This window comes from Hirundo rustica, chromosome 3 (assembly GCF_015227805.2).
Source record: "Hirundo rustica isolate bHirRus1 chromosome 3, bHirRus1.pri.v3, whole genome shotgun sequence".
Classification (NCBI taxonomy): domain Eukaryota; kingdom Metazoa; phylum Chordata; class Aves; order Passeriformes; family Hirundinidae; genus Hirundo; species Hirundo rustica.
Genome location: NC_053452.1, coordinates 22,027,645 through 22,040,845, shown reverse-complemented (window position 1 = coordinate 22,040,845; position 13,201 = coordinate 22,027,645). Strand labels below are relative to the sequence as shown.

General features: G+C 38.7%; 1 protein-coding gene across 1 annotated transcript in view; it reads right to left on the bottom strand.

Moving 5' to 3' along the window:
• Positions 1-13,201, bottom strand: part of USH2A (usherin) — a 391,984-nt gene that overhangs the window by 47,081 nt on the left and 331,702 nt on the right. The window contains exon 61 of the mRNA XM_040059986.2: positions 10,611-10,965. Coding sequence (XP_039915920.1) covers positions 10,611-10,965 — 355 coding nt within the window. The remainder of the gene's footprint in view (positions 1-10,610; positions 10,966-13,201) is intronic.

Sequence of the window (13,201 nt, the reverse complement as noted above, 5' to 3'; positions counted from 1 at the left end):
CACTTACACATTGCAGATAGGTTTTCAGACTACCATCCTCACAAGAGTCTACTATTTTTTGCCTTCTGTTTCTTTGGAAACCAACCAACCGCAAATTACTTACGTTTGGATGCTTTCATTTATGATCTTACTGGTACTGGGAAGCAAGGAGGACAAATATAAAGACTGTTGTGAACTTTATTGAATCTGATTAACTGTCTGATTTGGGCTCAATTTAAATTTGTCAAGACTAAAAGTCCCCTGTCATCTTTTCCCTGCTCCACACACAAATGAGATCTCCACACAATTCAAAAACTGTGCTAGGTCTGAAGACAAACACCAGAGCTGCCTGTCAGCTCCTTCACCAGCCAGCTAGCCCAGACAGCTAACTCACAATCTCCCTTCCCTTGTCTCTCTGGCATTGCTCAGTTTTGCTTTCAATGTTGTCAAAATGCATTCTGATTGGCGTGAAGATCCAGCAGCAACTGGGTGCCCTTGCAACGGTGTGGAAGTTCCTGCCTTCAAAGGGGCACAGGAGGGGGGAGCAGCAGCTCTGCTGGCACAGCAGACCCAGAGTGATGAGGGCAGAGGGAGGCAGGGTGGCAGCAGTGGGGCTCAGGACCCCTTGGTTTCCATCACCCTCTGGGGAACAGACAGCTCCAAGTGCACATTCCCGGAACAGCTGGTGTACACCCAGGCAGCCTCATCCCAAGCTGGGAACATGGCTGTGCTAGGGTGCTTTACCAAAAGGGCTGGCATATATGAACTATTAAAATCTGCACATGGTTTAAAGAGAAGGGGTCAAACTCAATACTCCAAACAGCATTTATTATAAACTTCTGTGATTTTCCCTCTTTGAATCGCCATCTCAGAGATTTCCCTTTACAAACTTAGTAGCTGTATGACTATTTTCGAAATGAAATCATATTGGCTAATTATTCAATTTATTTAATTACAGTTTAATTCACACCTTGTATGAATCACCAGAATCAGTCAGCAATGCACCTGCTGACTGGGCAACCCCTTTCATTTTGATTTTTGTTTTTCAGCTATTTTTAATAAACTAATTTTTAAGAATGCCAACTCTGTTAGCAAAACCTCACAGAGCTTTTGAGCTTTGAAACCATTTTAACACACTACAATCCTCTCAATAATCTAAAAAACAACAGAAAGTCCCATTATAATCCAAAAGAATAAAAAGAATGCTGCATTTTGAAATGAGTATCACATTTTGGATTTCTTTTTCATACCCAGTTAACTTTATATACAGCTACACTATAATGTGATATTTATCTCCCTCCATTGTCACCTGGTTCAAAATGCATTGGAATATTCAGTGGGTTTTTTTCTGTTTCTGAAATCTCCATCAGAGCCCATGTGAGAACTGGAATAAATAAACACCCACATTTTCCCATACTGGAAAAGTTCCAGAAGGGAAAGGGCTCTTGACAAAGCTAAAGGAGTTTTCAAGACACTTTCTATTTCCATACTCGTTCTTTTGTATGCTAGGTTGCCTGCCATTATGTTTATGTAATTCTGACAGTGTTCTTAATGACACACTAACAGATTGTAAAACACGCTGCTGGCATTTACTTGTTTTTTATATTTTTAAAACAATGTCCTTCATGTAACAGTAGTTAAGCGCGGCAGAAGGACATCATTAGAGCCATGGTTAAACTGTAATTTACACCATTAGGAAGGCAGGAGCAATTTTTATTGCCTGGCAATTTTCTTGCTGAAATATTTGGACCATATGGCTCAATTTGTGTAATAACCTTAATTTCAGCACCCTTCAGGTCTGCCTCCATCTCCTACGGAATGGTAAAATGCGGTTTAGCAGAAAAGGCAACTGTCTATACTTAGAGAGTTGAGATTAATAACATGTCACGTCCTGTTTTTGGTGAAGGAATTCGAACAGCAGCCAGATGGTATCTCTACAAATAACTGTCAGGGGTCTTGATCTAATCAATACAATGTATTAATACATCTCCCTTCGCTGCTTCTCGAGGGGCTAGCGTGCAACATCTGGAAAGATTGGGGGGACCGCCAAGTAGAAAGCTGATCCTTTTCAGAATCAAACTGAGCCCAATTAATTTTTCATGTATACTTGATAACTGTTTCATAATGAGCTATGCGTCTTGACGGAGTTAGGGTTGGCGGCATGAGCGGCTTGTGCTTCCTATCCCCATTCAGTCCACTTACAGAAACCAACCCATTAATCAAACTATCTGGCATAAAACTGAAATCTCAGCTCAGCAAGAGATCAATAACCATCCTTAAAAAAAAAAAAAAAAAAGAAAAAAAAAAGAACCACAACCAGAGCAACAACAAAGACCCCATCACAGAAAACGGTTTAGTGGGCAAAAGTATCCAGGCATGACATTAGTAATTACTTTAAGAAAAACCAAAACTCAGAGCCGTACTCACCTGACAGGCACCTAAACCACAGAATTTAATATTAGCTCCCTGTCAAAAAGTAACATTTAAGTCCATTAAAAATACACTGTCGTTTTGCTTTCTAGATACAGAGGCCATCTGGCCCCTATTCACCATAATTGCTATTACAGTCTCAAAAATAATATTTATATAATGCTGTAAATTAACAGACAGACACCCATTCCCAGTCCAAAAGAGTTTTCTATTGATAAACCCATCTTTTAGCACCATGCAGATATTAGGATCTTGCTCCCTAAAGAAAGAGGGGGCAAGATTATAGTCAAGATTATACATGCACTCCAGGGCTTTTTGTAACATCTGAAAAGAGGAGAGGGAGAGGTCACTTGGCAGGCAGAAAATGGGAAACTGCAACAAGCATAGGGGAGATGAGCTTGAATGAGGCTGTGAAACTGAGTGATGGGAATGGATTCAAAAGGGAGCAGTAAAGAGAAAGGACAGGAGGTCAGCTGAGAATACTAAACTTATCTGGCATAGGACACCCCACGGCTGTTTGATGAGAATGACTTTGGGGACTGTAGACCTGGATTAGATTCAAATGGAGTCCCCAGTGGTATGACGCTCTATGTTATATTACCAATTCCCATGAGTCCTATGGCTTGCTTTTGCTGCCTTTTTTTTTTCCCCCTTTAAAAAAAAGTAGTGTCTTCTGTTTATTAAAATTACCCTTTGCTTGCTAAAATTCCCTGTGAAATCTAAGCATGTGACATAACACTTCTCAGCCAATTTGAATAAAAGACCTCATCTGTGGAGGGAAGTGGGGCTGGATAGTAGGATGGGAGCTGGGGAGTGGCCTTTCTAATTATCAGCGGAAGAATTCCTGTATCTGTAACTGTTGGGCATGACCCTGGGGACTTTAGGAAGCTGCCCTTTGACTTCACCAACAAAGAGTGTTATCTTGGAGCTGTCTGATACATACACTTAAGAACATTGGTTAAATGTGAATTAAAATCTAGTCAAATCTAATTATGCATTTTTAAACAGATATCTAATTTGAAAAACAGCTGTACATATTACCCAACAAATTTCTGCCTCCTCCTTCTTAATTTTTATTTTCTGCTTATATATGAAAAAGCATCTGTAGCTTACTAAAATGTTGCTTTTTAAAGCGATTTAGTGCAGTCACATAACTGGGAAAGGGAAGAACGTCTCCATATTACATCTTCCTAACAAATTATTTTTAATAAGATGAAGCTTTGTGGGGGATTCTGTTTTGCTTATTTGGTTTTTACAAAATAGAAAACATTCTGTCAGAGGCGTTTTTCCACACTGCCTGATTAGCTCGATCTTATTCTCACAACTGAAATGCAAATACAGGAAAAAATCACAGAGAAAAGCATAAATATAAAGCATATATAAAAAACATATGTAGAGAAACAGCATAGGGAGCATTTATGCAATCTCTTTTTAGTCATCAGCCTTTAGGCATTGTCAGCCTGTTCTCTTACGGCTGCAGGTGCACATACAGAGTGCTGCCCACCACCACCTTTCTGCCAAAGAGTACCATCTTTTAAACCTGTCAAACTGCATCATTCCATTGTGTGGGTTAAGAAAGCTGATTAAACAGTGTAAAACCAACCACCTTCTTTGACTGACACTTATCAGTAGCAGCACACAAATGCACCACAGGAAAGTAGTTCCATGTGAACAGCTGCAGCCCAAGGATGGTAAGTGTCCATGCCTTAGATGTTCTGGACATTTCATGGTCTGTAGAGGACATTCATGTTCTTAACTAGGTTAAGAGTCAAGTCAGACGTTATAAATATCTCTCAAAAGACCGAGATCTACACGTGTTTCACTCATCAAAAAAAGACTACAAAATGGGTGAAAAATGAACCCTGCACAAGGAGAAGCCCAAGGATAAAACATACCAGATTTTTCCAAATGGGTAACAAATTTCCTTGTAGAAGAACTTGCCTACTGATCCAGGCACTCTGGCCTGGTCAATCTAGAGTGTGGTTAGGTGTGGTCAGATATAACTGAATCAGTGTTTTTACTTCTATCTGGCCCAAAAATTTATTGAAGGACAAAATTATGTCAGCCTCATGTAGCACACTGAATTAGGGAGAAAACATGAAAGAAAAGTAGAAGTGAAATAAACTTCTTTGTTGTAACCTTCACTAATTCAAACCACCAGTTGCCTGACAACATATTAAGACCTCACAGACACCAGACAAACCTTTCCTTCCTAACTCACGAGGATTCTCCTTCCTGGCAGAGTTCCAGCAGGGTCTAAAGCTATGTCTCTGCGGCTGCTGGAAACATCCAGGAGACAGTGAAGTGGCCGTGTTTACGGCAAGGACGGTATAAATAGAAGAGTTGAAGCCTCCCTCTTTCTCTCTCACCATTCCCCTCCAGTTCTATTACCACAGTCCTTTAAAATCATCAAAGTTGTGCAAAAATCCATTTCAGCCTTTCTGCTCTAATTAGGCCATTCTACATGTCTTGTCTTGATAGGTGGGGCTTACTGAAGCACTTAATCAGTTTCTGGAGGGGCATCATAGTGCCAATCCAAATGCTTATTTAAACAGGGCTGTGCTGCCAAATCCAGCATATTCTGCAGCAGCATGGAAACAACAGAATCTGTGAGACACAGATTGCCTCACACACTTTTTTTAAGCAGCCTTCAATGTGAATGAGCACTTGTCCTGTATTCATCCTGTGTAAGCTTAACCGGTCTAGAGATTAAAACACGGAAAGCATTTTACACTACTGGGCTTTCCGGGCAAATAAAACAATTAGAGCAATTCCAGTACAAGCCCTTCCTGAAACTGTGTTAACAAGGCTTTGAATCTTAAAAACTGCATTTAAATCAAACGATTCATTTGCAAGCCCATCACATACAGCACACACGTAGTAGGTGGGGATCATTTCATTGAAATTAGAAAGCAAATGTCTCTATACATGAGAGGTCACCAGTTGTTGTACATTAAAATCTTTTCACTGTTAGGCATAATTAAAATACTCTAACAGTGGTTTCAGTAATTTAAACATTGCAGTATTGTTGTAATATTTTTCTAGGCTTCAAGAGTTCACAATTGTTTGGTCCAATCAAATCTGGGAACACTGGAGAAGTTATCACCCATCAAGGTAATTACTTTCAAGTTGAAATAATTACTCCATCAATGTTAATGGTCTTTCAACTTCAATAAAGCACTCACCTGCCGATAATCACAGCTAACCTCTTGCTCTCATGCAATTCCCTCTCTATTTAGCAGGTTATATTACAGCCGTTAGAGTGGTCACTTGTCCTGAACAGCTGCTGAATTTCACTTTGATCGTCTGTGAACCATAAAAAAATTAGTCATCTGTGTATGATTTCCCCTAACCCACAAGCCCTTGCAGAGCTGAGGAGATGATCTTTTGGCTGCAGTAGGGCACTGCTGAGCAGCCATCTTGTTTCTGGTGGTGGCCACTTTCCACTGCCTAACAGCAGCACAGTAGCCTAATTAATTTTTGCCCTCCACTGCCATTTACAGCTTTCACTCATTGCTAAATACCACATGTTCTGAATTTATGGCATGTGCAGGGATTCCTTCACTTACACTCATCCTCTTTTCTTAGGGTGCACTCCGTTTCCCAGGCATCTACAATAGGCATGTATAAAAAAAGTTTCATTGGTCACTCTCCTTGGCATATTTTTTTCTTTTTCTTGTGGTTACAATCTTCATTACTTCTATGAGAAAGTTGCCATGCACAGCACTGCATGCTGCATTACTGAATAGTCTGTACAAGGACGTTAATAACTATGTGGTATCTCATCTCTAATGCTGCCAAATGTTCACAGGACTATATGAGGGAATAGAAGTGAAGGGCTACACACGAATGCATTATGTATTTTTAAATGTAATTAATCGAAAGAAACTTACTCTGGATGCATGATTCCAGATATCTGTAAAATCCTGCATAGGAGGCATGAATATATGGCAGTACTGGCCACTCGAAAATATTTCTGATGTATTATTTTTGATACGGAGTTTTTCAACAAGGAAATGATACTTAATATTCTGACTCAGTTTATTTGATATGTAAATTCTGTCTGCTTATAACAACACAATCGTGTTAGCCAAAGCCTCATCCTCCTACCAAAGTCTTTATTACTGCTATTCTGCAATATGTCTACAGATTTCCCTGTCACGCACCTGCCAAGAGAAGCTTGGCCAGTGCAATTATATACCATCTCCCCAAATAATGCAAGGGAAGCCAATCTGTGTTCTCAACTGTTAGCACAGCTGCATCCAAATCAGAGGCTTTGCTGGGGCAGTGATAGCAGCTAAGAGATGTTAATTTTTTCGCCCCAAGCTGGCATGGCTATGCCACAAAAAAGCCTTTAAGGATAAGTCTGGCCTGAGAGCCTCACATTGCAAAACACGTTGTGAGAAGACCTGTGCACAGGTGCAGGATTTCCCAGGAATAAGGCCTATAATGCTTACAACATATCTCTTGCATTCTCTACCAAGCATGTTGCACTTTGATCTACACTTGGCTGAGGTGAATTTAACACACTGAGACCTTGATTCTACATAATAATAATAATAATTTTGGGACACTGTGCAGGGCAGGCAATTTTCCTTTTTAACCCTCATGTCTGGATGCTTTTCTTTCTCCAAGTGTTTCCTAACAGCTACATATTTTTTACGTTTTTTTAACTGACTTTCCTGGCTTTGAATTCTCCTGCTCTGCTCCCAACAAACAACCAAGAACTTGATATAATTGTCATGAGAAAACCAACATTACTCACCCACAAAGCGTCTATCAAGAAATGTCCAAACCTACCCACAATTCTACCTCACAGCAACATTCAGAATACAGCAGTTAAAGAGATGTGATGCTTTGATGACATTTGGCAGGCACTCATTTGCTTTATAATGAAATCAGCTCTGGGTTCTGTGTTCACAAGCTTAAGTCCTAAGTTCACAAGAATGAGAAGCTTGCTTTGACAATCTAGTCACTTCATGCAGATTTCTGTAAATGAGAACCTACTGCCAATCCACTCCCCTATAAACACATCTGTCTCATGCTAATGCTGTCAAGACAATAAATATGATTCCTGCTTTAGAGGGTTAAAATGAACTGCAAAGACATTGTGGGAGGCACTTGTGCTGCTGTAACCAGTCTTGACTTGACTTTGCTCTGCAAATAAACCAGAATGTCAGTTTAACTCACTGTCACCTAACATCTGTCACTACGCTCCTGGCCAAACAAGCTAAGGAAATGGGTGACACTGCTCTAACTGTGAAGCATCAAAATGGCTCACGTGTATGTCACTTGCCTCTAAAAGTGCAGAACACCCTCCTTTCATTTCAGGGGTAGCAGCTTTTGCTCTGAGAACTGAGTTCTCATTTTTATCTCCACAGGCAGTGTAAAATTTCAAGGGGTCAGTGATAACCTTAAGGTACCAGAGAGCCATACCTTCGACATATTAACTCAAATACGTATTAATGGGGAATAAATAGCTAGATTTGGGGAAGGTATAGTGGATAAGTCTGTTAAATTGTTTGAAAACCCAGAAGATGCTTCTCATTTGGCTCTGAAATGGATGGGAATGAAGCTGTCATATAAGAACAGTCTGCTGGGACATTAGCAAAAGCTTAGTTTGTATCCTGCAGTGTCACAAGGATTGTATTTCTCCTCTAAGTTTGGGTCAAGCTTTATGTCCCAGGGCAGGTAAGCAGGATGCAACCGACAAGCGCAAGGGTGGGAGCAGTCACTGTGATTCTAGCACTGCTTCTTTTTTTTTTTTTTTTTTTTTTCCCTGGAATAATCTAATGGGATAAGAATGGAGTCTAACAGATTAAATAAAGGACCAAACTCATTGCTTTCTTAATACTTTAAGTCTTACTTGTAACATGGAAGCTTGCGAGAGAGAATGACTAATGGCATATCCCACGAGGGAGCTCCAATAGAGATGCTTTAGGAGATTAAATGATTTAGCCTAGTACCCATGAAGGCTATATTTTAAAGGGGAAGAAGTTTAATCATTGGAATTCTAGTTCCTTCAATAGTTACATTTTAATTAAAGTATCTCATTCACAAAGCTAAAGCTAAGGGTATATCAGCAATTTCATGGTAAAATTCTATTTTTAAGCATTTATTACTTTGAAAGTTGGTGTCCAGGTTTTTGCCTGCTGGGATAATTGACCTAACCTCCTGCAGACATCTTTGATAACAGAACTCCATGCACTTTATGTCAATATATTTGATTCAAAGCTTTAGCTCTTCTGCTATATTCAGAAGAGGTAGGATTCAGATCTCAGGTTTTTGGTATAAATCAGCAACAATTCTACTCGGTTAACGCAGCTGCAACAGTTTAAAATGAGTGCAACTGATGGAGGAGATGTGCAAAACGATTTGTCCCCAAAGGGTAGCATAATATTTTAAATAAAAAATGGGTAGCAAATACCATAATTGACTATGTTCAAGTCAAAGGACAGTAGATAAAACATGCAAGCCAGCTTTGCTGCAATGTTAGTAGAACAGCTATATATATGCTGCCAGAATGTCATTTTGATTCAGGATAGTGTTTGGGGAAAATAAAGGATTTCAGAGCCAGGAAAATACTAATTCAGTAAATAATAGCATGTTAATCTAAAAGGCTTACAACTGATGCTGTTAAAGAAACACACTGTAGCAACATTATTTAAAATACCACTTTGGTAGGTTTTATTGCCCACAGTACAACCATCTTGAACGTTTCCTGTTGTTGTTGGCATGCTTGGAAGACATTGCAATGCTTGACCAGCCAGGTCAATTCATGCAATGTGATGCTCAGCAACACATCGCATGCTGCTGAAGCAGAGTAGTGGGAAAAGTCCTGGCTTTTCACTGGTTTTAAAATCTTAGGTGCATCATCACAATTACGATGGTGATAATTTTTCTAGAAGAAGTTAAGGGACCTAAGTACCAAAATACCACTGAACTTTAGAATCTCAATCTACTTTTTTAAGCCTGGCACGCTGTGCAATGTGAGCACAACTGCTACAGAAGGCAAAAGCGTAAATAACTTCTATAATTCAGTTCAGGATCTGTTCTCCTTTTCAAAAAAATATGTATTACAAACTTAATCCATTTAGGAAGTTAGACACAAAACTGCTCTGAAACCCTCTGATCAAGGGTATGTAAGATTACTGAGCGGGAAACTTCTTCCACTGTGTCATGCAGAGATTTATCTGACTGGGTATTCCTGGGAAAGCTTTTTAGGATCCTGCTTGAATTGTCAACTACATACTTCAAAGTTGGGATACTAAAGAATTTCAAGGATTTCTGGTGTTATTCAATACTAACATGGACTATGAAGATAATTTAGGGAAAATTTTAAGTTTATGAACTTGAGGTGGCACTGCTGAGAAAACCAAACTTTATTACAACCTCCTTAAACTTTTAAAAATTATATTAAGAAGACAATCAAGTACACCAGTTGTCCTAATATACAACAGTTCAGTCCAACTGTCTATAAGCTGTCTTGCTATAAAAAGACTAGAATGCAATATATAGGGGGGAGGAGCAGTAAATGCTCAAAACACAACCATTTCTGTCACTGGTTTACACAATGTCATTAGTCAGTTCACAAAACAATGCCCTTTCCCAAATCTATCCCTTCACACACTGAATAGAAACAGGAAAAGAAAGGGAAGAGAAAGACAAATCAGGAGGGTAAAGAAACACTCTAATATAAGTACGTGGATTGGAAATAAAAGTGGAACTGCTTTTATTACTGATGAATTATGAGTTGAACATGCAAATGGGTTGCATATATGAACTATGTAATTACTAATTAATTCATTCACTTTATGATTCCAACTGAAATAAAAGCCAGAATTCTATACAAGGAGGAGTGATATTGCTGTTCTTTGTGCAGGTCCTGTGAAACTATTTTGTCAGTCAGACAAAAAGTTCAGGACAATATTTTCAGAGCAAGGCTGACAAATGCATGTGCTTAATTCCTCCAGAATGACACATCCATGCTTTCGAGTAATCTGCTTGCCTCTACCAGAAATCCAATATTAACCTGAAATGTTTCAGTCCGCATTGGGCCAAACACAAAAATTAAACCAATGAAACGACAAGTAATTGGAAACCCCACTTTTCTAACCAGTATTAAGGGAGATTTTAATATACAACAGAGATCAAAGAAGAGTAAAAACGTCTTAAAACTGGTTCTATGGTCCAGTTCTTACCATTACGGTGAGTGCTGTGACAGCTGGGGTGCTAAATGTGGGGTCGCTGTGTTTTTCTTGATAGACCACTCTGTACAGAGATATGACTCCATTGGGGGAGACCGGCTGTGTCCAGTTCAACCGCACCGAGTACGCGCTTGTGGCTTGTGCCCAAGGGGCTCCCATGCCCCACGGGGAAGCCTCCAGAGTCTGGGTTGAAGCCCACAGGCTGTCCACAGACCCCACGGAATTTTGAGATCTAGCACGATACTCATAGAGAGTGAAAGGCTGGAGAGCATCAGACGCATCCACGAATTCCAAAGGTCCTTCAGTCCAGATGAACAAAAGCAGCTCTTCTTGACTGCCCACAGGACGTCTGGAATTAAATCAAAAGCAGTGTGTTTAAAATAGAAAATAGCTTTAGCTGTCCCATAATAATTGATCCTAAAGCTCCAAGTTCAACTTGTATCTCAGAAAAATACAGAAATTATTTCTGTATGTTGTACACACACACACAAGGAGCTGACTACCTATCTTTGCATCTCAAAAAGCATTTCCCTGAACTTGTGTTAGGTGCTGAGTAGTGAAAAAGAGATTTTTGAGGCAATCAATTAATCTCTTTTATCTAGAAGAATACTATAAAGCATGGCAAACAAGTGTGCTGTTAAGGTCCAGGGCAGCAGAGTAGCAACACAACAGCATGTTGTCCTTCTAGGATAGAACACACCATAAATGAGACTTTCAGAACTTAGAACATGAAATTTTAAGTCTATCTGTAGTTGCCAAGCAATGACTTGAATTGCAATATTAGTGCAAGTTTTCAGCATTTCTGAAAACCAATGTATTTACAGAGGTACTCACCTCAGAATCCCGTATTTACAGAAAACTTGTGACCAATTTACTGGAGAATAATGTTACCTGGTGAATAAGGGATAAATATTCTATCATGCCCTCAAAACTAAAGCCATGCACTTTCAAAATCTGGTTTGCTCACACTAAATGTCCCATTTTTTTCTTGCAAATGGAATAAGTAGTCTCTTGTGCATAAACTTAGCTGAATTTGCAGCTCCACCACCAAACCTCATTAAAATATCACACATAGTGCTTTCTGTAATAAACTATGTATTTTTTCCAACACTATTTTTGTTTAAAAATGCAAACCCAAGATAGTTGAAGAAATTTCACTTTATTGGTTTTTGGCACAATGGGTTTTTCTTTTTGTACATATGTACATATATATCTATGTATACACAGACACACACTTACCTATACATATATATATGTGTATATATATACAGCATTACTACTGCAGATATGCTTGCCTTGAACCTGGTGATATTCTGAGTACCAAAGATTACAGATGATCCTCAGCCCATTTGTCACATGGTCCCCTCTTCTATATAATTTATAACAGTTTTAATAAGCTGAGCACTCATCTTCAAAACAGAGTTATCAAATCAATTTTTTCACTTGGCATAAAAATGTTTGTGTGAAATTAAGTTGGTTACATTTAAACACTGTGATAAATCTCAGTGATGGTTGGGCCATGCTATACATGAATTTAAGTATTTCCCCTACTCTTCACAGGAACCTTGGCTTTTGCAGAACATAAAAGCACTTTCACCCTCCATGCCAACAACAAAAATCCAAATTACACTATCTGCCACTTTTATTGCAAGAAGGGCAAGTTTGCAGAAGTAAAATCGGTTTGTCTGGCTACTGGGTGTCATCATCACTACACACACATACAGAAGCTGAAGAACATTTCTTTGGCAAGAGAAAACCTGTGTTTCAAATAATGCTATTGGATTTGATCTTGTTAGGTCAAACCAGGAATTAATTAATTAAAAAAAATAATTTTTTAAAACTGATAATCTTAGTTTGTAATAATATATTCCCAGGCATTAACATGCAAATATGAAGAACATAATGAATGCAAGTGTGTACACAGCTGTTTATTCATCCTTTGTGTATATGCATATATAAGGCAGGAATGAAGACGTTATTTTCTCATACAAAACTAAGTAAGTTTTTCTAAATTCTGAGATAAGCAAATTATATGGATACTGCTTAGTCTACAAGGGTTAAAGTGTAATTTCTTTTTTTTTAAAAAAAGAATTTTGAGGTACAATATCTCTATTATAGTGAAACAGGCAAATTGTAAGATATGTTGATACTGAGGGTTGGCTGTCAGAACTGGGCAAAGACTAGCAGGTAGAAGAAGCAGGAAAGATTCCCTAGAAATTCTCAGTCTCTCTGTAAAAGCCAGGGTCCAAAATTTCCCATTGTCTCCAAAATTCCAGAGACAACTTTTTATACAATTGCTTGTGCTCTATTATAATGGTAAGTTAAGCCTCCTGCAGACCCTCCCTTGGATGTTGTTCACTGACATAATGCAAGACATGTAATTTTGAAAGGTGAATCATTACTCTGTCTTTCTCCTGCACCTAAAAATACAGTCTTTTCTCTGTGTACCCAAAAAACATGTCTAAAAAATCTCTGTAAATAAGGGAAAAGAGAGTACATTTTAATGCAAGAAAGTCACATTTAATGTGTCTTGCTGACCAAACAGTATGGAACACGAATACATAAATTTATGTTTTATAAATATT